The sequence below is a fragment of the Staurois parvus genome, unplaced genomic scaffold (assembly GCF_062004578.1).
Source record: "Staurois parvus isolate SC_StPar_1 unplaced genomic scaffold, SC_StPar_1.0 ptg000715l, whole genome shotgun sequence".
NCBI lineage: Eukaryota > Metazoa > Chordata > Amphibia > Anura > Ranidae > Staurois > Staurois parvus.
The window spans coordinates 8,837,787-8,861,372 of record NW_028318511.1 but is presented as its reverse complement, the minus strand read 5'-3'; the positions used below and the strand labels follow the sequence as shown (position 1 = coordinate 8,861,372).

Below are 23,586 nucleotides of genomic sequence, written 5' to 3'. Positions count from 1 at the left end.
GGCCAATGATCGATCAATTCCAATCAAAATCAAGCCTAAATCGATTGGAAGAGAAATTATAGCTATTAGATTGTTTGCGGATTTGATTGCTTTGATCAATCGGATAAAAAAACAAAATGCACGTAGCCACCATTAGCAGCTATAAGCTCTGCAATAAGGTACATTTCTAAGGTTTGTGGAAAAAAAACATGAGCCTAAGGGGCCGCACTTGGCAAATATCAGAACATATAACAGAAAAACTAACAGCTCCCAACTGTCCCTCTTCAGAAGGAGTTGTCCCTTTTTTAGACAAATCTATATGCCCGGTTTGCTTCTTAAATGTCTCTCTATATTGTCTGGTATATAGACCCCTAAAACAAGGGCAAATACCAAAGAGTTGTACTACACTAAACCTTTTATCCAACCACTAAATTATTGTTTTTTAATTATTTTGAAAGGCTAGTATAAAGGAATGGTAGCAGTAAAAAAAAAACACTTGTTGATTTAACCAGTCATTTTTTGCATTTTAGTTCTTTAGGTGTGAGGCTGACAATGTTTTAAGTAAGCTAAGCTTTACCTCAGTAGAATAGTGATGTAGAAACTGTTTATAAACCCAGGAACACAATTTTAATAAATTGCAGCTTACCAGGCCTTAGATGTGGTGGTTGCATTAGGTTTTTTTTTTCAGACTTTTTTTTCCCATTATTTCCACCCGGCAATCTTGAGAGTAACATACTGTCTGCCCAAGGGTGACAACACTCACCGCACTGTATCTAAAGAGTAGCAGTATTGTCACTCTAGGACAGGAAGTATTTTAGGACTGCAGAATACTTCTTCCTCCCTTCATCCCTATGATATAAGGAGGTGTTCTATAGCCCACAGGAATGGACTGTGCAGAGCTGACAACAATGCAGAATGCACAGGATTCCTGATACGATCAACAGGTATTCCTTTTTTAACTGATTAGACAGATATAACAAAACAATTTCAATTATATATTTAAAGGATAAGTTCAGCTTTACAAAAACAATAATAAATGCACCATTTTTTGCAGGTAAAAAAGATATGCATTCATTATTTTTTTTTGTTAGGAGCCTGTAAAGCATTGCCCCCATGATCCAGCAGACTGTCTGTGTAGCTGTCTGCCTCTACCTCCAATGTGGGAATAACAGGAAGCTCAATGAACTACTTAGAGCGCTCAACAGCACCCTGGTAGATCATGGAGAACAGCTGCAAAGGCTGTCAGTACATGTAGTTTTCACATTCACAGAACACTGTGAATGAATGACGTGGTCGAATGGGCAGAGTCCCACACCGCCATGGGTATTTTTAGATTGTGACAGCGAGTGGGGGGAGAAGATCCCCTGCTTGCTGTCAAAATAGGGACTTGAGGGAAAAACGGAAGCTGGTGCATCTGTAACATGAACTTATCCTTTAACACACCAAAGAGGAGCAAACAAGTTCATTATCAGGCTAGGTTCACATATATGTGGATGCAGGAATACATGTAAATCACACTCCTTACTGCACCCACAGGTAAACTATGCTGCTATTTAGCAGACATGCAGAAGTGCCATTAATTCAGTGCGTTTTTAACTGCGGGAAATGCAAAAGCATCATGTAATTTCTGTACAGCTGCGATTTTGAAAAGGTGCAGGGATCTTTTTCCTGTGTTTCCAGCAGGTAGAGTAGCCCATTCAAAGGAATGGGTTGCTGTGCCAGCGCAAACGTGAGCTGCACCAATCACATAGGTTTGATCCTAGCCTCAGGGTTTATATACACATTTTGATTTTTAATAGGGATTTCATTTAAATTAAAGATAAATGTCTATGAAATAAAAGCAATTATTAAATTAACAAAATTTGCAAATTTTGTAATTCTCAAGCATTATTACATTTTAATGTAAAACCTTTCTGATGTTTTTTGCCATAGTACATGAAATGTAGTACCAGGTAAAAGACATGGCCCTATTAATAATGGTCTATTAATAAATATTATTGTGCAGGGATGAGAAGAGGCTATGCTAAGTGTCCTGTCTCCTGTTAAATTATACTAGTAGTTATACTATACTAGTATACTAATCTTGTAGACTTCACCTCCGCAACATCTCCAAGATACACCCGTTCTTAACCTCTAAAGCTACTAAGCAACTTATTCACTCCCTTGTTATCTCTCGCCTTGACTATTGTAACTCCCTCCTCATTGGCCTACCTCATCGCAGGCTATCCCCTCTTCAGTCTATCCTGAATGCTGCTGCCAGACTCATCCACCTTACCAACCATTACATATCTGCCACCCCTCTCTGCCAATCCCTCCACTGGCTTCCCATTGCCCAGCAGATAAAATTAAAAACATTAACAATAACATATAAAACCATTTATAACCCTGCCCCAAATGACATCACCAATCTTGTCTCCAAATATAACCCAAATTGTACTCTCTGCTCCTCACAAAACCTCCTGCTCTCTAGCTCCCTTGTCTCCTCCTCCCATTCTTGTCTCCAGGACTTCTCCAGAGCTTCTCCCATCCTCTGGAACTCTCTGCCCCAATTTATCAGACTGTCACCTACTCTGCTCACTTTTAGGCGATCTCTAAAAAAATATCTCTTCAGGGAAACCTATCCTGCCCTCAGCTAATTATTGGAATCTTCTATTCCTCCTACCAGTCCATCCCCCACAGTTATTACTTTTTGTACCACTAGCCCCTCCCTCTTGGATTGTAAGCTCCAAGGAGCAGGGCCCTCTTAACCCTCTTGTATTGAAGTGTATTGTTGCTGTATTGTCTCCCGTTATATTGTAAAGCGCTGAGCAAACTGTTGGCGCTATATAAATTCTCAATAATAATAATAATAATAATACTAGTAGTCAAAGCATAAGTGAAAGGGAAATGAAGAGTACTAGAATAACAACAGAGTACTGTACTTATCTCCAGGTCCAGTGCTCTACCACAATGTTGAAACAGCTGGCTTTTTAGGAGATTACATTGTTAATATTGTCTCGTCAAATATTTGCATCATATAAGTGGCATCAGCACAGCATGTCAATTGAACTGGTGAATAAACAGCATATTAAATATAATTCTGTACATTTACTGACTTTAGAGCAATTGTATATATTATATTCAAAAGAATTTTTGGTACAGTACAAAAATTACAGACTGCAGCCATGCACATGGACGTCTGCTTGTAGGCAGGTGCCTGAATAATTAATTATGTTGGGTGTCTTTAGAGTTAATAATATTGTGTGCTTTATAGGGTAAAGGTTTAGTGCTGTGGCGTGCCTCCCCCTGCATGAGTCTCTTTCTGTCTTTGGGGAGTGATAAATACAGGAGGAGGCTGGGCCTTGTGGTCTTTCTGGGAGTCAGGAGAATGACCATACACTGTGAGATGTGATTGTTATGGTAATGTTAGAGTTACCCCTCATCGGGACCCAAGCATGGGACTAAGGACTTGACTTTCTTTTTTTACCTTATGGGGTCATCCTTGGGTTCATCCTTGCACTGGACAGGTTTAAGTTCTGTTAAACTGATATTGCGTAGTTATGTGAATTACCATACTGCAATCCTCCTGAAATCTGTATGCAATGGATGCAAATTGAAACATAAAATATTTATTGGTAGAGATACACATCAGGTCTGGTTCTTGTGAAGAAGAATATGAATCCACTGTGGATATGCTTTGGGGAACAAAGTGTGCTTACTTCAGGTTAACCCTCTGGGTAACAAAGTGAGTGAGGAGCAGCAGCCAGCTCAGGTGTGGAACACAGAGGTCCCATAGGAGGGGTGGACTGGTAGCTGGGGTTCACCCTTCCGTGCAGTTGGGTCCCTGTCTTAGGGCCTTGCTGTAGAATGGACTGGTCCTAGGAACCCAGCCTGAAACCACAGTGTGCTTGGCCTCATAATGTATACAGCAGCTTCCCTCCTAGTCTACAAGCTGAAAGGGTGAAAAAGTGTTTAGTGGAAGAGCTTGTGGGGAGGGACAATGCTCTACGCTGTCACTTCTGAAATGACTGTGTGGTCCATACCAGGACAGGAGTCACTGGCAGGTAAAAATACATTATTCATCTGTTTGTGGGGCCCCAAGGTTGCAATGTGGCCTCTGGCCATGAGGAGGCCCTACCCACATGCTATGTGCAATTATGCACACATACATGGGCTAGTCACAAAACCACTTGGGCAAATTGGCTTGAATGAAAATACTGTAAACTGTGTCTTGACCCTCTTGACATTCTACGATGTATTACTCCTGCTGTGATATGTGTATAGTTTGTGCAGCTGCAATAGAGGATAAATGACCAGGTCTGGATAAGAAATCCAATGAAATCTCTGCAACATCTCATTATGGAAGTAAATTGGATCTTGTCCCACATGAGACAGTACTTGATGAGATATGATCAGGGCCAGATTAAGGAAACGTGCTCTAAGTACAGCCCAACAATGTTGCCCTTACCATTTAGACTCAATACTTGTTGAAAGTGAGAAAAAGTTTGAAAATATAAGAACCTTCTTAAAGTGGTTGTAAAGGCTCAAGGTTTTTCACCTTCATGCATTCTATGCTTGAAGGTTAAAAAACCTTCTGTGTGCAGCATTGCCCCCTGCCCTCTCAATACTTACTCGAGCCTCATCGTGATCCAGTGACGTGAACAACAACCTTGGCTGTCCCGGGTCTCTGCCTCATTGGCTGAGACAGCAAGCGGGAGCCATTGGTTCCCACTGCTGTCAATCACAGCCAGTCAGCCAATGAAGAGAGAGGGGGCAGGGTCAAGCCACGGCTCCATGTGTGAATGGACACATGGAGCAGCAGGTGCCCCCATAGCAAGTTCCTTGCTGTGGGGGCACCCAACAGGAACGAGGGGCCAGGAGAGCCTGCAGGGTACCCAAGAAGAGGAGGATCTAGGTTGCTCTGTGCAAAACCACTGCACACAGCAGGTAAGTAAAGACATGTTTGTTATTTTCCAAAAAACAAAAATTAAACTTTAGAATTGCTTTAAGTGTTCCTCCAGTTCAGCCCCAAGCCAGACTCTACAGCTATATTAAATTAAAACCTTCCTAATTTTATGTATTTACCAGGTTGAGCATGGATCAAAATCAAGATGACCAAGGCTTTTTATTTAGAAATGATGAGGGAAATCACTCCTTTGATAAATGATTCAACAAAAGTATTTTTATTGTATACAGTATTCATTTTTCTCTAAGTCTCTAAGTTAAAGCTGGAATCTGACAAATTTCGATCCATCTTTGGGCAGGCTGGTTGTACTGAAGTCAATCTATCTATCAAGTTCAGTACAACCAGCCTGTTGGGCTTTTTTCGTACAATCACTGCTGCTGGCTATAGCCGACAGCAGTGATGATTGTATTCTGATGGCAGGGAATAGACCGAGAAGCTGGAGGGATTCCCCCATCAACACTGACTCTTGGTCTTGAATAACTCAAGCATTATACTGGAAAGCCTATATGGTCTTGCCACAACTAGGATTCAGAATTCAGAATAGGCCACTTGACTGCTCACATTGCTAGAAACATTGAGAAAAGGTATAGAGGATTCACTTTTACCATACATACTATATTTAGCGCTACCCCTGGAGGAGCATATTGTATTTTTGCCCAGGTTTCCCCCTTGCTTCGCCCCTCAGCCAGGCACAAAGTATTTTCCACAACCATGTATGCACACTCTTTCGCTAGTTGTCTTCGATGACCAGTCTAGGAAATGTTTGTTTTTGGAGTTTTATTGTAGAACTGGGGATAGGGATGGGGAATTTAGTAGGATACTTCAAAATTAGAACTATTCACACTGAGAACATTTAGCTGATATCTTAGTTGAGCACTATTGAAATCCTGGCTGAAAGCAGATAGCAGAATACTCTTTAAATTGTAGCAACAAGTAGCTTAGGAGTGAACAAAGTCCCTAATAGTTGCAGAGCTGAGCTCCTCAGGTGCACTCCCTTTACGGCAGACTGTGGCAGTCCAGAAGTAATAGAACTGATCAAAGTCCATTGCAGTAGCAACAGTTGACAAGCTCTTCAACACTAGCCCGTGTTCCCTTTTCTCAGACCCACGCTGACTATCAAGCACCTGAGGGGTAGAAAAGTAGAGAGATTCCCCAAGATCTTTCAGTGTCTGTACTAACAAGCCCAAGGACAGAATGGCAACCTCCTTCCAATCTTCCAAGCAACTCTGTCTCCAGTGATGCCAGACAAATCTTTGGCGGACGGCTCCCCTCAGTCAGTGTACTGTTGATAAAAGGCCATTCCTTCTATCTCCAGGCTCTCAGGTAACCCACCTGAGGCCCACATGGCAGCAAGTATCAGGCGAGGCAAGCCTGCCTCCAGCTTGGCTTAGTGCAGTCCACTCCTGGGAAAGATGCTGAACCCATGTGCTCACAGAACATAAATACCATTCCCAGCATGCAATGGGGCCACCCCCCTGCAATAGGCCAGGGCTTTATCCATATTCATGCTGCTCATTTGCTAGTCCCCTCCCAGGTTCTAGAAGGCTCTCATAGATTCCTGGAGGCGGGCATAACTCAGACAATCTAATGAGCAGCACCAGGGCATCATGAGCAGACCTGACTAATCCATCACAGCACTCTGTTAAGCAGTGAGCCCAATTAGATTTTCCTAATAGCCTCTCTGTTAAGCAGAGAAACACAGCTATACTTATCCTAACTATACAAATCCTAGCACCTAAGTAGGAGTGAGTTACACATATATCATCAAAGACATGCTGTATTTTACCAACTAAACTTATTACAAAGCTGAATTATTTATTCTGTAGTGTAATAATAGCATTGGCCATACTTCTGTTGATGATTACATTGCTGCAGTAATTTGTGCCTCTTATTTTTATCTGGAACTCAAAGCCATGGCCCTTCCAGAATCCTTCAGCATCAGTGACATTAACTCCCAAATTATTCTGTTCCTCAGCTTTCGAAGCACAATACAGGGGATGGTGGGCTCTGTCATGGCGTAAAATGTCAGTCTCCATCAGTACCTCATTGCATGTACTGGCAGTTTTATTATGCCCTATAGCAGATCTATGTAATCTCCAGGACTAATCGGGAAGGCTGTGTGCATAGTTTCCTCTAATTTGATTTTGGGTCTACAGAACAAAAAGTGAAGGAAGATCTCCCCAATGGGACACAGATTGGGGCAACATTCTCTACTCTATCCAAATTTTTAAAATAATTTTGGTTTTAGGTTTACTATAACTTATAACTTAGGTTATTTAGGGGTGACTTAACAAAAGTACCCATATCATTTGCATAACCTTTACTTATGTTCTGTAGTAGAAACAAAATAAAGCACACCTGTCCTGAATGTTTACATTTCCATAGCATCAGCCTATGCGTAAGAAATATCATATTGCAATTGGGTCACATATATGAAAATGTTTCACCTATTTTCTGAACAGGTTACCAGTGAGGTAATTTGGCACTTACCATGCATTTAATATCACTAATTAAGGTTCACAGGAGCACTCTTATCTATAAATAGTGTAATGATGTAACGTGCATGTGACATAAATGTACAGATTTGAGTAGATAAGATGTGATCAGTAGCAATATGTAATCGTAACTGGAGGGACATTCCATTGTCATTAAGGATGTATATTCTGCAGGGACATTCCATTGTCATTAAGGATGTTTATTCAGTCCTTGTCATTAGGGAAATGAGGTACAATTAGCATCAATTAGGCTGAAAAGCCCTGCTTTGGGGAAATGACACCTTTTGTGTTAATAAGGTTGTCACCTTCTGGTGAAACCAGTTTAAGGGAAGTGGCCCAGACATTCCAGCTTCATCCATACATCAAAAGGGGTATGTTTAATCTCTCATAAAAGCTAAAATATTAGTTGCAGAGAGATGAACATTCTCCCTTCTTGTAGGGCATTCTGTAGGCCACATCGGCACTAAAAATCATACTTGTGGGGTAGGCAGAAGGCCAGGAAAATGCAGGAAATGGTAAGGTGGCGCTGGATGGCGACAGTCGACTGGTGTTTGGTACTGTCGCGATCGGACTGATGCGCTGGTGTTGGAAATCCAATCCCCGACTTAGTGTTTCAAGCCGGTCTTGGCCCAATTGAACTTGGGCAGGTCAACACCCAGAACACCCTTTGGGCAGATTCAGGAACACCCCCCCCCCCATGGTCAATTGGCCGAGGACTAATGTCCCTCCTACGTCCATATCCCCATGAAAAGGGTACCCAGACACTGGGACATTTGTGATTCCTACGGAGCTGGTTTGATCGACCAACGGATTGCTGATTCTCTGACTTGCTCCAGTTGCAGGGTAAATACTGGTAAAGTTTTACTTCTGTCTTTTATTCCCTTTTTATTTTATAGTGAATAGTCATTTGTGTGTCTTCTTGTATTTCTTGTATTTCTGTAACTTTTTATATTTTGTACATATTTTATGCACTGCCCACTTTTGGGAAATTAAAGCTTAAAATAATTAGTGACTTCTGTGTATTTAAGCACATGCTCATATCTTCGGAGAGATTGGAGAGATGAGATTGGATTGGAGAGATTAGATTGGATTAGATTGTATCGTATTTTAGTGCCTTTAAACGCTCGGTCAAGCTCATTGCCAATCTGTATGCAATTGCACTGTGTGTGGGCAGATTGCGTGCAGATTGTAAAAGGTAACAGATCGGCCAGACGGAGATCTGTGTGTGTGGGGTGTCCCAGCAGACCGTTCTGCGGATAAACTGTTGGGTGGTGGCAGGCTACCTTTTGTGGTGGTAGGGGATTGTTCTTTCAGTGAGTGGTGGTAGGGGATTGTTCTTTCAAGAGACCCAGTCACTTTAAATGGTAAAGTGAACTTGTCACTCTGTCTGTTTAGGGTTCTCTTGATATCGCACACCCTCTGCTACTGATCCTCATCTTTTTGGAACTTACCCACTGCCCCATTTGCCTTCTGGAGGCTTGTTTGGACATTGTAAAGATGGGACTAGATTGTGGAGCTGGGATAGAAATCCCCTCACACTGACTGCTTCCTATTTACAGAAATAACAAAAATGCAATAGTTACCTTTTCTTATGAGCTTCACACAATTAAAGGATATGTTTTCCCTTTATAAAAAAAAAAATAAATGTAAATCTTTTTGCAGATTAAAAAAAAGTGAATTATTTTTTTTACACTGGAGCCCGTAAAACATTGCACCCCTGATCAGCCAATCGTGAGTGCAATGCCAGGCTCCTGCAGACTCTCAGTTCACTGTCTGCCCATACCTCCCATACAGGCAGGCAGTTACTGAATTTCAGGAAGGATCAATGAACTATGAGAGTTTTCACTAGTGCCCTTACAGTTCATTGAGAACTACAAGCTGTTGGCCGCGGTGGCCGGTGATACTTGTAGCATTTCATTCATTCACAGAACCCTGTGAATAAGTGACGTGGCTGTATGGGCAGAACCCCGCACAGCTGTGTTGTTTTCAAATTGTGACAGCAGGTAGGGAGGAGAGGGAGAAGATCCCTCATCCACTGTCACAGGGAGGGGGGATTGGAAGAGGGGGAGGCAGGACCTGGAACATGTTATATGTTCCACCCTAAATATGAGAAGAACACATAACATGTTCCAAAGGTGAACTTATCTTTTAATGCCTATAAATGAAAGTAAAAAAAGAGAATGTGACTTCTTTTAGATTAATAAGCATAATGTGCATTATGAGCCGAAGCAGTGCTCCGTAAAACACATTATGAATCTAACCTTTTAGTTGTTCATAGGTGATTTCTCAGACTCCAGGGACAGACATTTGGAAGAGATTACACAGCAAACACTGCAGCCTTTTATACCTCAGTGGCATAGCCTTGGCATGTCACTATATACTGTAAGGCCATACAATCTCTTCCAGTTATTCTGTTAAATATTCAAGGAATGTGAAAAGAAACTCTTTGCTCAAAGGTGAAAAATGTAAGAATGTTGGGATTGTGGGAACATATCTGTTGCCGTATTTAAAGAGAACCTGTACTGTGGAAGCCATGGCCTAACAAAGGCAAGCAGGGGGCAAACTAGACACCAGTACTGCCTATAGGCTCTCTGCAGCTGATTTTTCCCCATCACTGATTTACTACACCTTGTTCTGCACTGTATCTCTGTGTCAAAGGGACCATCTTGGTAGGGCTTTGCTTTCTCATGTCAGAACTAGTTATTTGACGACTGGTGATGTCATTATTAAAGTAGTTCTAAAGGCTGAAGGTTTTTTACCTGAATGCATTCTCTGCATTCAGATAAAAAACCTTCTAAGTACAGCTTCCCCCACTAGACCCCGTTATACTTACCTGAGCCCAATCTTGATCCAGCGCTGGCTCTCTCATAGACTCTGAGGGAGCCATTGGTTCCGGTTGCTCTCAATCACCGCCAGTGAGGAGGGAGCGGGGCTGAGCAGCGCTCTGTGTATCTATGGAGCTCGCACAAGTTCCCCCATAGCAAGCGGCATGCTATGGTGGGCACTCGGCAGGAGCCAGGAACATAGGCAATGGGCCACTCTGTGCAAAACCATTGCACAAATCAAGTAAGTATGACATGTTTGCAATTTAAAAAAAATATATATACCACCAAAATCTCAAGCTAAATATACTGAGACTAGCAGTGAGAGGCACAGTGCCTTAGATCAGGGGTCTCCAAACTTTCTAAACAAAGGGCCACTTTACTATACTTCTAACTTTAGGGGGCCAGACTGTGGACAGTTGGAAAAAGAAAGTGCCCTGGCATCAGTGGGAGTAAACAATGCCATATCATTGGTAGTAGGGGAGGAATAGTGCCCCATCATTGGTGTCAGTAGGAGGAATAGCGCCTCATCATTGGTGTCAGTGGGAGGATTAGTGCCACATCATTGGTGTCAGTGGGAGGAATAGTGCCCCATCATTGATCTCAGTAGGAAAAATATTGCCACATCATTGGTGTCATTGGGGGGAATAGTGCCTGACCATTGACATCAGACGGAGGAATTGTGCCCCATAATTGGTGTCAGTGAGAGGAATAGTGCCACATCATTGGTGTCAGCGGGAGAAATAGTGCCTCATCATTGATGTCAGTGGGAGGAATAGTGCCTCTTCATTGGAGTCATTGGGAGGAAAAGTGCCTCGTCATTGGTGTTTGTGGGAGAAATAGTGCCCCATCATTGGTGTCAGTTGGAGAAATAGTGCCCCATCATTGATATCAATGAGAGTAATAGTGTTCCATCGTTGGTGTCAGTGGGAAGACTAGTACCCCAGTGTCAGTGGCATGAATATGCCCCACTGTTGCTGAGAGTTGGGGTAATAATACCCCAAGGGCCGGATAAAAGCAAGCAAAGGGCCGCATGCCTTAGATGATCTCACACTGCACAAATATGTTATGCAGCTCAAGGCATAGCAGTGCCTAGACCCTTGGTGCCCATCCTTTAGCAGTAATTGTGCAGTCTTCAGGGCTCTTGCAGTCATTGTCTATGCTTTCCATACTTACCTGCTTATTCAGGCCAGTGAAGGAAAAATATTTAAGTGAAACGGTTCTGTTTATTTCTTTTGTTTTATCTTATCTTTTCTGTGCTGTCCATCACTTTTATGTTTTTCCCCTCTGATCTTTTATAATGGATCTTGTGGAGAGAAGTATTAAAGTGTTACTAAACCTACAACAGTAAAATCAGTCTGTATATACAGTAAAGCATGCTTGTTATACTCACTGTGGAACCTAAGGGGGTTAATACTCTGCATTGTGTATAAAGGCTGTCTGATCCTTTCTTCTCTGCCCCTATTCTTGTTCAAATGTCCACCTGATAAGACAGAATGAACCCTTAGCCCTTCTGTACATGCTTAGTTTTGTGTGTATTGCTAGAGAAGTTTTTGGTTCTAGGAAGCGTACATGTGATCAGCACAGGGCCAATCAGCACTGTCCAGACAGAGGTCAGGGGTTTTGCATTCTCCTAAAGCAGAAAAAACTCCTTCTACAAGCTTTACCATGTACTCTGTTGGGCACTGATAGAAGTCACAAGACTGCTCTAACTGCTGATGAGAAAAGGTATTTAGCAGTTTGTATTTACTAAAATAATTGTATTTCCTTGTTGTGTGTACTGTGGGAAACCAGATATAGTGAATGCAGGGCCCTGGGTTTAGTAACATTTTAAGTGTGGCACAAGTCATTTTTAAGAGAGCTGTAAGAATCAAAAATGTGGAAGCATTGATTTGTAAAGGAGCTGTGATAGCAGTAATCTCTAACAGTCCCATGTAACATGTCTCTAGTCTATGGCTGTCTCCTTAAGCGTGTCTCCAGTCTCCAATAACTCCTATAGCATGTTTGCAGTCTCTGACCATCTCTTGTAGATAAAATGCACATAGTCTTTGACCATTTCCTGTTGTATGCCTGCAGCCCTTGTCAGCTTTCTGTAACAGGGCAATCAATAAATATTATGTGTGGCCCTTTAGTGATATCAAGGGCCGCACTTGAGACACCATATATTAAGAAAGTTGACCACCACTGGTTTAGGCACATGAAGCACACTGGTTTTTCAGGAAAAATTAAAGACCAATTGTAGATTTTCAGGGTACTGCTTAGGCATAGTAACATTTCTAGATGTCCCTTTAAGGCTTAATTTTTTGAGTTCAGGTTCACTTTAACCACTTGACCTCCCGAAGGTTTTACCCCCTTCAGGACCAGACCACTGGTAATTGTGCGGTCATGCAACACTGTACCCAAATTAAATTTATAAAAAAATGTATTAAATGAAAAAAGACCAAAAATTTTGAAAATAAAACAATATTTTCTATTTTCTGTTCTAAAACATATCCAATAAAAAAAATCTAATTTCTTCAGAAATTTAGGCCAAAATGTATTCTGCTACATGTCTTTGATAGAAAAAAAAATCCCAATAAGTGTATATTAATTGCTTTGTGTGAAAGCTATAGCGCCTACAAACTATGGTATATATACTGGAATTTACGCAGTTATAGATGCTACACTGGTAATGTCGGTGAGCAGAGACTTGTAGTGGGGCTGTGATGTGTTGCAGGCGATCTGGCACTAACAGACACTTGCTTGGTGGTACACTTACTGACTGACATACAGTGATCATATACAGTATAATACTGTACACTGTATTAATGACACTGGTTGGGAAGGGGTTAACATCAAGAGCAATCAATGGGTTAACTGTGTGCTTAACAAGTGTAATATGTGTTGCTTTTACTAACAGATTTGGCTGTTTTTCTACATGCTTTGCAGGGAGAAGAAACAGATCACTGTGCTGTGAACAGAGTCCTGTTTGCAAACATGGGACTCTGTTCTGTGATTGAACACAGCTGATCACCAGTTTTCAGCCAAAATTATTGGCTGAAACCTGTTGAATAGCTTGTGCTGTGTCCAATCACAGCACGGGTCAACATGGTGCATGCACACACCTGAAAACCAGGAAGCAGGCGGCGACAGACAGTTATTTGCCTGGCCTTCCTGTGCCCTTCTCCCACGACCAAAATTAATGTATTGGTATGGGTTGGAATAAACGGCGGGTTGATCATAAATGATCACACAAATGGCAGGTTCAGACACAGTTCACTAGACAGTATAATCACTATGCCAAGGTAACTTAGAATAGAGTTCTGTACCACTAGCATGGGATTAACTCATGAACCAGCAAAATCAGCAATAAACAATGCATATAAGCATTACCTGCAATGTGAATAATAGCACTATACGGTTAGCATATGGTGCAATGTCCCCTGAGAAGTACCTCTTAGCATAAGCAATAGGTGAAGTTCTCTGTGTAACAGCTGTAAAGGGACAGTTTTTAGTCCTAACTCTTTGGCCGGCTAGCGTTAGGGCTTAGCTGTACTGTTGCTACACATGAGAGTAGTCAGTCAAACCTGCAGGCAGCAATAAAGATACTAGATGGTTGTATGGTCAGTTCCTAAAGGACTCAGACTCTCTAACAGCAGGTAGTAAATCCCCACAGCAGCAGCTCACCAGTCCCAGGAATGTTGCAGGTCACCATCCGGTCACATATAGCAATCCAAGTTACTCTGGCTGTCAGCACATCCGGACCTTAGCACTCCGGATCCTGCTTAGGTCCCTGTTATGCGGCAGTGGTGGGGCACACTGGCCAGCAATGTGCACTCTCTGGACTCATGGCAAGAGGAAGATGAGTCCTGTGCAGCCTGAGAAAATGCAGCTCTTTCCACTCCTCCTGGCAATCTCTCTCTGGGGAATGCAGTTCAAAAGCTATTAATTACAGCAGAGTCTCTCTCTTCTCTGGACTACAGTTCCCACAAGTGAAGTGTTGCCTAACTCAGTCTATTGAACTCCTCCTGCTCAGCAGCTCCCTCTTGTTGATATGGCTGTTAACCAGTTTGGCACTGTGGGGCAGCAGCTACAAGGAGCAGCTGCAGCCATTGTTTCTCTCACTCTCTATTCTTAGCCAAGCACCTGCTTACACAATGATTATTAATTTAGCTAAATTTGACATGTAATAAATGATGAATGGTTAAGGTTTTGGAGTGCATTGTAATTAACATAAACAAAGTGTTATTGTGTAGTAACTAATCACATCATGTGTAGGTTGTAGTATGCAAAAGAGATCACCTTCAACAAATTATAAACTTTTTTTTTTAGCTACGGAGTATAGCATTGCCTGTTTATCCATAGATGGACAGATCTTTACATTTTGGTGGAGATGAAGAGATATGCTCTTGTTTTACAGGAAACCAATACTAAAGAAAAAAAATCTTGCCTGGTGGTCTTTGGCTTTTATACTTTTTGCATTACTGGCCTGCAACCAGCATGCAGATTAGAAAGTCAGAGGGTAGTCAAAACTCCTGATTCTCAGTCCTGCACATTTCATCCCCCTATGAAACGTATATCCATGTAAACTATTCTTTAATGCTACCAGCTAAGATGTGTGACTTTGTTTACTAAAGCAATACAAGTAATGACAATTTACAAAGTGCAACAACCAAGATCAACCACTAAAAAACAATTTCTTTGCTGGTATGGCTATAGTAAACTGATTGTGATTGGTTGCTGTGGGTAATTGTACTTGTTACAATCATTATACTTTGTACTGTCTTATTCAAAATGTATATTTGATGTAGCGGCTGAGACTCATCAATACTCATTTCCTTTTCTATACAAAGTGCACAGTCAGAGTGCCCTTTGTTCCAGCAAACAACCTTTATGTGTCTGTCCAGACCAGGGAGTCAGTTCAGGGATGTTACTTCTACAAGCAGCCTCTTTTAATCTTTTTTAACATGGATGAACCGTGAAAACAACATTTAGGTCACAGGGAACCCCTACTAATAATTACTATATCTACAGCACATGGATTTTTAGCATGAATGGCAAGCTGACATATACCTAAATTCGGTAATAACAAAAAATGAAATAAAGACTAATCATGTCCAGAAGAAGAAATGCAGACAGTGAAAAATGTTGTTTCCCTGGTGGTCAGTGGAAGAATGCCCCTTACATTAATGGTCAGTGGGAGAAAGATCACCTTACACTGGTGATCATTGAGAGAAGAGCCCTTTATACAGTCAGTGAAAAAAAGAGCCTATTGCACTGGAGGTTAGTAAGGAGAATGCTCCCTTACATACAGGTAAAAACAGGGTTAGTGTAAGTGCTAACTTTTTCTGATAGGCAAAAATAGATTAATTGCTCAAGGAACCCCTAGCAACTTCTGGAGGCACCCTAGGATTCCATGGATTCCTGATTAAGAAAGGTTGCTATAATGACTGGTCGTAGTGGAGCAGGACAGAAATACCTTTTCTAGCAGTGATGGGCCAAACACCCTTGTTTGGTTCGCGGTCGAACATTCGAACCTAATGAAAGTTCAACCGCAAACTTTGAACCGGGACAATTCACTAAGCGGTATCTTACAGCATCCAAGTATGCGGTAAGGTACCGCACAGCTACTAAAATACCGCATGAGTTATATTATTAAGTCATGTGGTATTTTAGTAGTGAAAACTTTCTTTAATGTTTCAACTGTCAGCAGGTTTCCCAGCTAACAGCTGAATGGAAAAAAAAAGCCCTTCAGGTCTGGTATGGATTTTGAGGGGAACCTCCATGCCAAAATTAAAAAAAAAATGTCATGGGGTCCCCCCCAAAATCCATATCAGACCCTTATCTGAGTATGCAGCCCAGCAGGTCAGAAAAGGGGGGGGGATAAGCGAGCACCTCCCCCTGAGGCATACCAGGCCACATGCCCTCAACATAGAGGGGTGCTTTGGGGCAGATGGGCTCCCTCCCTAAAGCACCTTGTCCCTATGCTGATGGGGAAAAGGGTCCCTTCTCCACAACCGTGGCTGGTAGTTGTGGGAGTCTGCGGGTAGGAGGCTTATCGGAATATGGAAGCTCCCTTTAACAAGATCCAGCCCCCCCTATGTGAATGAGTTTGGTTTACATGGTACCACTACTCATTCAAAAGAAAGTGTAGTGTAAAACATGACAGTAGACAGTCTTTGACAAGTCCTTCATTAAAAACAAAAATAAAAAAAGTCCCCCAAAGTAGATCCAACATCAATCTCGATGCCCACTGGCACCGCTGACCAGAGAAGAAGAAAAAAAATGCTCCATTCTCGATGCTGGCTCCCACCATCTGACAGCTGCGCTGGCCTGGCAGTTCCTAAATATCTAAGGGGCGGGGGGCGGGGCCCAGGGCCCACCCCACCCGGTGATATCAACCCTACCTCCTTGTGAGATCATCATGTGCTGTGATTGGCCAAAGCAATGCACCTGACCACTGTCAGGTGGTCAGGGCACGGAGGGCAAACAGCCCACCAAACACCCTTACCATTCAAGGGTTTAGCCAAACATTTGAACGATCGATCTTGCATTCGAATCGAATGTCAAGCCCAACTCCATTCTCCAGTGATAAAGGGCCAACTGACAAATTCTTTGGACACTATGGGGAAAATTCACTAAAACTGAAGCACTTAGAATCTGGTGCAGCTGTGCACATGGTAGCCAGTTAGCTTCTAACTTCAGCTTGTCCAATTATGCTTTGGCAATCAAACCTGGAAGCCGATTGTTTTCTATGCAGAACTGCACCAGATTTTGCACCATGCAGTTTTAGTTGATCTCCCCTAATGTCTTAACAGGACACAAGCTATGTAGCTAATTCACTGATTTGTGTTTTCTGTGTATGTAATAAAAATGCTTGCTGTCTGACTGGCTCTGGCTTTAGTACTTTCTGAGTGGACCTGGAACAAGCATGCAGAAGGTCAGCATTAAGTCAATCCTGACATACTCATAAAAAACAGTGTAGCGCTCTTAAAAAACTGTGTCTAGTACTCAATATTAATTCCTAAAAATAAATAAATCAATATAAAATATTGTAATATACAATAGTGACAAAAAATAAGTGCCAAACTAAGATATCAAACAGAAATCTATCACCCATTTAAAAAATACGTGTACTATCATATAAATAATATATGACTACTATTTCACACAACCATATGGATAGTGTACACACATCTACTATAATTAAGTCAAAAACTCCAAACTTCATCCAATGAGGGAACTCTTAGCAGTGCTCACACAGTGCCAAAAAAATAAACATTTATAAATGTGTCTTAAACAATGTCCTTTTGTGGGAATGAATAAAATCATGCAGTGTGCAGCAGTGATAATTAAATAAATCCGTGACTGTGCCAAACTCTTCTCCTGTTAACGGCTAGATTGCCTCCTCACCTCCTCCTAGTGACCCCAAAGGGGCCAACAGGCTTGCAGGATCACCCTGGATCCTTGATATTTAATGGCCAGCAGCTTCCTTCCTTCCCTGGATCTCCTTTGTGGGGCTCCTAGTGCCCCTGATCAGTCAAGGTGGTTCTGAAGGATAATAGCTCACCAATCCAGTGAGCCAAGAAAAACCTCTAAGTGTAGTACTTTAGTAAACTTGGTTTATTCAAAGAGTAAAAGAGTATCACTCACATTACAAGCAGTCTTCCCTCCTCACTGATGTGTGGGTATACTGCATGTGAATGGGACCTCCTGGGTGTAGCAAAATGGCGTCTCACGCCGGAAATGCGTCACCACGCACCGGAACTACGGACTCGCGAACCTACGCGTTACATCACCGTCTGCTCGTGACTGACCCCGAGGAAGTCACGAGCAGACGGTGACGTAACGCGTAGGTTCGCGAGTCCGTAGTTCCGGTGCGTGGTGACGCATTTCCGGCGTGAGACGCCATTTTGCTACACCCAGGAGGTCCCATTCACATGCAGTATACCCACACATCAGTGAGGAGGGAAGACTGCTTGTAATGTGAGTGATACTCTTTTACTCTTTGAATAAACCAAGTTTACTAAAGTACTACACTTAGAGGTTTTTCTTGGCTCACTGGATTGGTGAGCTATTATCCTTCAGAACCACCTTGACTGATTAGGGGCACTAGGAGCCCCACAAAGGAGATCCAGGGAAGGAAGGAAGCTGCTGGCCATTAAAAATCAAGGATCCAGGGTGATCCTGCAAGCCTGTTGGCCCCTTTGGGGTCACTAGGAGGAGGTGAGGAGGCAATCTAGCCATTAACAGGAGAAGAGTTTGGCACAGTCACGGATTTATTTAATTATCACTGCTGCACACTGCATGATTTTATTCATTCCCACAAAAGGACATTGTTTAAGACACATTTATAAATGTTTATTTTTTTGGCACTGTGTGAGCACTGCTAAGAGTTCCCTCATTGGATGAAGTTTGGAGTTTTTGACTTAATTATAGTAGATGTGTGTACACTATCCATATGGTTGTGTGAAATAGTAGGCATATATTATTTATATAATAGTACACGTATTTTTTAAATGGGTGATAGATTTCGGTTTGATATCTTAGTTTGGCACTTATTTTTTGTCACTATTGTATATTACAATATTTTATATTGATTTATTTATTTTTAGGAATTAATATTGAGTACTAGACACAGTTTTTTAAGAGCGCTACACTGTTTTTTATGATTTATTGACACTGTTTTGGTATCAGTTTTTGAGTGTTGGCAGCTGTAGAATAGGTTTAGTACTTCCATCTCATAGCGCAGGAGGATTTCTGACTATTTGTGAATCCTGACATACTTCTTTCAGATCAGTGACCCATAAAGTATTAGAGTCGCTGGATCAATATGACCGTTAGATAGCTAGCAATTTCAAAAGGAGTGGCCTGTAGTGACAGCCTCTGTATTCTTTTAGTACAGGTTTCCTTTAGGATAATCAGCTAGGTTAGTTTATGAATATGGATTTTTGGTCAGTGACTAAGAAACCGGAGGAGCATCATAACATATTCCCTCATGCCAGGGTACTAGGTGTAACCCTAGATTCCCATCTGTCCTTTCAGCCCCAAATCCAATCACTGTCCAAATCTTGTAGACTTCACCTCCGCAACATCTCCAAGATACACCAGTTCCTAACCACGGAAACCACTAAGCAACTTATTCACTCCCTTGTTATATCTCACCTTGACTATTGTAACTCCCTCCTCATTGGCCTACCTAATCGCAGGCTATCTCCACTTCGGTCTATCATGAATGCTGCTGCCAGACTCATCCACCTTACTAACCGTTCTGTATCTGCCACCCCTCTCTGCCAATCCCTCCACTGGCTTCCCGTTGCCCAACGGATAAAATTCAAAACACTAACAATAACGTATAAAGCCATTTATAACTCTGCCCCAAATTACATTACCGATCTTATCTCTAAATATCACCCAAACCGTACTCTCCACTCCTTGCAAGACCTCCTGTTCTCTAGCTCCCTTGTCTCCTCCTCCCATGCTCCTCTCCAGGACTTCTCCAGAGCTTCCCCCATCCTCTGGAACTCTCTACCCCAATTTATCAGACTATCGCCTACTCTGCCCACTTTTAGGCGATCTCTGAAAACCTATCTCTTCAGGGAAGCCTATCCTGCCCTCAGCTAATACTCTTCCAACCAGTATATCCCCCACAGTTACTACCTTTTGTACCACTAGCCCCTCCCTCCTAGATTGTAAGCTCCAAGGAGCAGGGCCCTCAAATCCCTCTTGTATTGAACTGTATTGTTACTGTATTGTCTTCCGTTACATTGTTAAACTGTTGGCGCTATATAAATCCTGTATAATAATAATAACGTGACCTCCATGTTTTTTTGAGCACAGTTTTTCCTTCATTATTTATATTACAGTGTAAGTGCATGCTCATACAGACTAAGGCCATGTAGGATTCATAATGACACTGTGGTCATGTGGATGTGTTTTATAGTTATTACTGGTTTGACTCAGCCTGTCAGTTCGTAGCAACCAGTCCGAAGGTGCTTGCATTAATTTAGGTTGCTAGTCGGCTGTCATGGCCAATACACCACTGCAGATCATTTATTGTTTTCATACGCATGAAAACACATTCTTCTTATTGACGCACTGCTGTCCTCCTCACTCCTAATGCACCCAGCACACCTTGCCAACACAAGTGCCTTGCTGTGTACCACAATGCATGGTAACATATTGTAATTTTGGTGCACTTGGCAGCTCATTCAAATGAATTATATGGTTAGAAACATTGTAGCAACACAAATGCAGAGAGTCATTAGCTGTAAAATTGCATTGCCACTTGAGCGTCAGCATCTTTGGTCTTTTTTTGCATAGTCTTTGTGCGATTTCAGGCTTAAATGTTTTTGTTTCAGCCAATGGAAAGCTAGATCCTAGGAGGAAGAGAGTTCTTAGGTGCAAAACCATGCAAAATAGTGTGTTTTGCATGTTTTTAGGCATTTTGCAGGTGCTTCTATTGATGATTATTGGGGCCAAAAATGCTTGAAGGACAGCACATCACTCAGACGTGAATGGGTAGAATAGGATGATATGAAAATTGGAGTGCCAAGAGTTGAAGCACTTCTGAAGACACGTTCAAATAACATAGTGATAACTATTTTTCTGTTTTATTACAGCTGATGCAGCGATGAGTCAGTCAGGATCTACTGGAAGCAAGCATGGTTCCTCCAAGTAAGAACTGTTATCTCCTTCATAACTTCAATAATTGATTTATGTATTAAATTCAAAGACCCATAGCCATTATATAGTGCTCAGGAATCAGAAATAAATCCCAGGAGCAGAAAGAATTTTTTTTTCACATCTTTTGATGAAAACCCAAAAATAACAACTTTCATTTTACAAGAGTGTAGTAAGTTATGAATCATGAAAATTTAAAAATATATATGTTGAGCTATTCCGTTAAATGTGAGAATAATCACATAAATTGCGCTATAATAATGATCGACAAACAAACAAAAGTGTTTTATGCTAATAAACTACATATAGATAGGTGACATCTTGAACAGTAAAATGAATATCAGGCATAAAACATAGAGCCCATACCTGGTAAGTGTTCATTCAGAAAGTGAAAAATCCACACGTGCCAACTTGCCGCTTAACCATCATGTGCCAACTTTAGTGAACCATCACTAATGTAAATTCAAGCTTCTTACCAGAGACACCACATCTATAATAGAGCCTAGATCCATTTCAAAAAAATGTATCTTAATGGATGTAAATGGGTGATCCATGTGATCCTTAGAATCGCATTGCTGTCCGTTTTTCATTGGTCAAAGGGTGGAAGAAAAACGGACACCCCTGTGAAAGGATCCTAATAGAGTCATGAGCATACAGGTATATGGATCCACTCTGAAAATCTAGTTAACAGACAGCAGGGCCGCCACACACCAACCAATAGTCACCTCTGCAAAGATGTCCCACATGGACAAGAAGGAAAATACAATGCACAGTGTAATCCAGTACAAAATGTACATCATGTGTTACATCTTTGCTGGGCGCTGGCTTCACAAGCATACTGTATTAGAGGTATCTGGGCAGTTGCTCGGTCTAGAAAACGTTTTTAAAACTTTTTATATAAATTATAAAAATACATTATTTTTGATATGGTAAGAGGTTTGCAGCACCTTAAAGGATAAGTTCACCTTTTGACCAAAAATAATAAATGCACATTTTTTGCAGGTAAAAAATGTGCATTTATTATTTTTGATTGCAGGAACTTGGAATGCATTGCACCAATGATCAGCAGATCGCTGATGCCATACAGGTCTTCTACAGACCTGTCAGTATATCTGCTTGCCTGTACTGGATGTACTAGCAAGCAGATATACTGACAGGAAGAATCAATGAACTACCACGATGCTCCACAGTGCCGTGGTAGTTCATTGAGAAATATAAGCAGACAGCCGCCAAGGCTGTCGGAACTTGTGGTTCCTTCATTTGCAGAACTCTGTGAATGAATGACATGGCCCCACGCGGCCGCTCTCTATTCAAAAAGTGACAACTTGTACGGGGAACTTCTCCCCGTACTGCTGTCACAAGGAAGGGGGGAATCAGGCAGCAGCTGCTCCCTAAAAACAGGTGGAACATGTAACATGTTCCCAAAGGTGAACTTATCCTTTAATTTCCTGTTATCTTTACTCACCTTAGAGATATTTTTTTTGTACAGGTTTTAATTGTTGTCTATGCCCCCGTTAGTGAGAGTCACCCTCACTGTTTTGTCCTGTTTACCATTATCACCAAGTGTGAAAGTAAAGAAAATCCATATTTTGGGTGATTACAAGAACAGGAATAAAGGGGAAATATTCCAATAGGCACGCTAGTTCAGGTCACCCTTGTGGCAACCAGGGATTCCCTCAATTTGGAGGGACTTCCTCCCACTACTCACACAAACACACACTCCATAAGAAATGGGCTTTCACATTAGCAGAGAAAATTCAGGTCGCTGTCTACTTTGCTGTTCTCACTGGATGAGCTACATAAATCTGAGGACGACTTAACAGACAAAAATCCTTTGGCAGCGCTCTCATATGTATCTCATCTAGTTTTTAAGTTCAAGTTTACCTGGAGTTAATATTTAAGTATTTATAGATGATTAAATATGTTCAAAGCTTTAAAAAAAATAAGATGTTAACATTTATCTTTACCTAGATTTGGTGTTATTTACTAAATAAGTTTTCTGTTTCTTACAGTGGAGGATCAGGCAAAATGAGTGCAAAGGATTTATTTGGTAAGTTCCTTATGGTTATTTTCTGATTATTGGTTTTTAAATTAACTAAAGGAAAGTCTATAACAGTGGTTTCCAAACTGTGGCCAGTGGGTCAGATAAGGCCCCTTGCCTGCCTATATCCGGCTCTTGGGTTACTATTGCTCCAGGTGACACCAAAGTGGGCACCATTCCTCCCAATGATACTAATGATGGGGCAGTGTTCTTCCACTGACACCAATGATGGGGCATTATTCCTTCCACTGACACCAATGATGAGGTATTGTTTACTCCCTTTGACGCCAGGGCATTTTTTACAGACCAGCCCCCCCCCCCCCCAAAGTCTTAAAAACAGTAAACTGGCCCTTTGTTTAGAGAGTTTGGAGACCCCTGGTCTATAATATTTGCTCATCATAGGCATGTCTGGTCATTGCATGTGCTTATATATCAGCCTCTGCTCACCTGTCTATAAGTTTGCGTGCTTAGTAAACACGTTTGTACAAAAGTTTATAAAGAATACATACAGATCATCCTGATACATGTAGATCATTCACAGCTGTACAAGAGGATGAGTATACCTGAATATAGTTCAGGATATCGAATTTTCTATTTTGAATAGTAAAATGAACATTTTCCTCCTGCAGCCCCTGAATGCCT

The 23,586-nt window shown here is 41.6% G+C and overlaps 1 protein-coding gene across 2 annotated transcripts in view; it reads left to right on the top strand.

The window, feature by feature from the left end:
* The window catches only part of EPS8L2 (EPS8 signaling adaptor L2), a 219,546-nt gene that overhangs the window by 96,037 nt on the left and 99,923 nt on the right, over positions 1 to 23,586 (top strand). For both annotated transcript variants that reach the window (XM_089653578.1, XM_089653576.1), the window contains exons 2-3: positions 20,843 to 20,897; positions 22,916 to 22,953. In XM_089653578.1, the coding sequence (XP_089509704.1) occupies positions 20,854 to 20,897; positions 22,916 to 22,953 (82 nt within the window). In that variant the 5' untranslated portion in view covers positions 20,843 to 20,853. The remainder of the gene's footprint in view (positions 1 to 20,842; positions 20,898 to 22,915; positions 22,954 to 23,586) is intronic.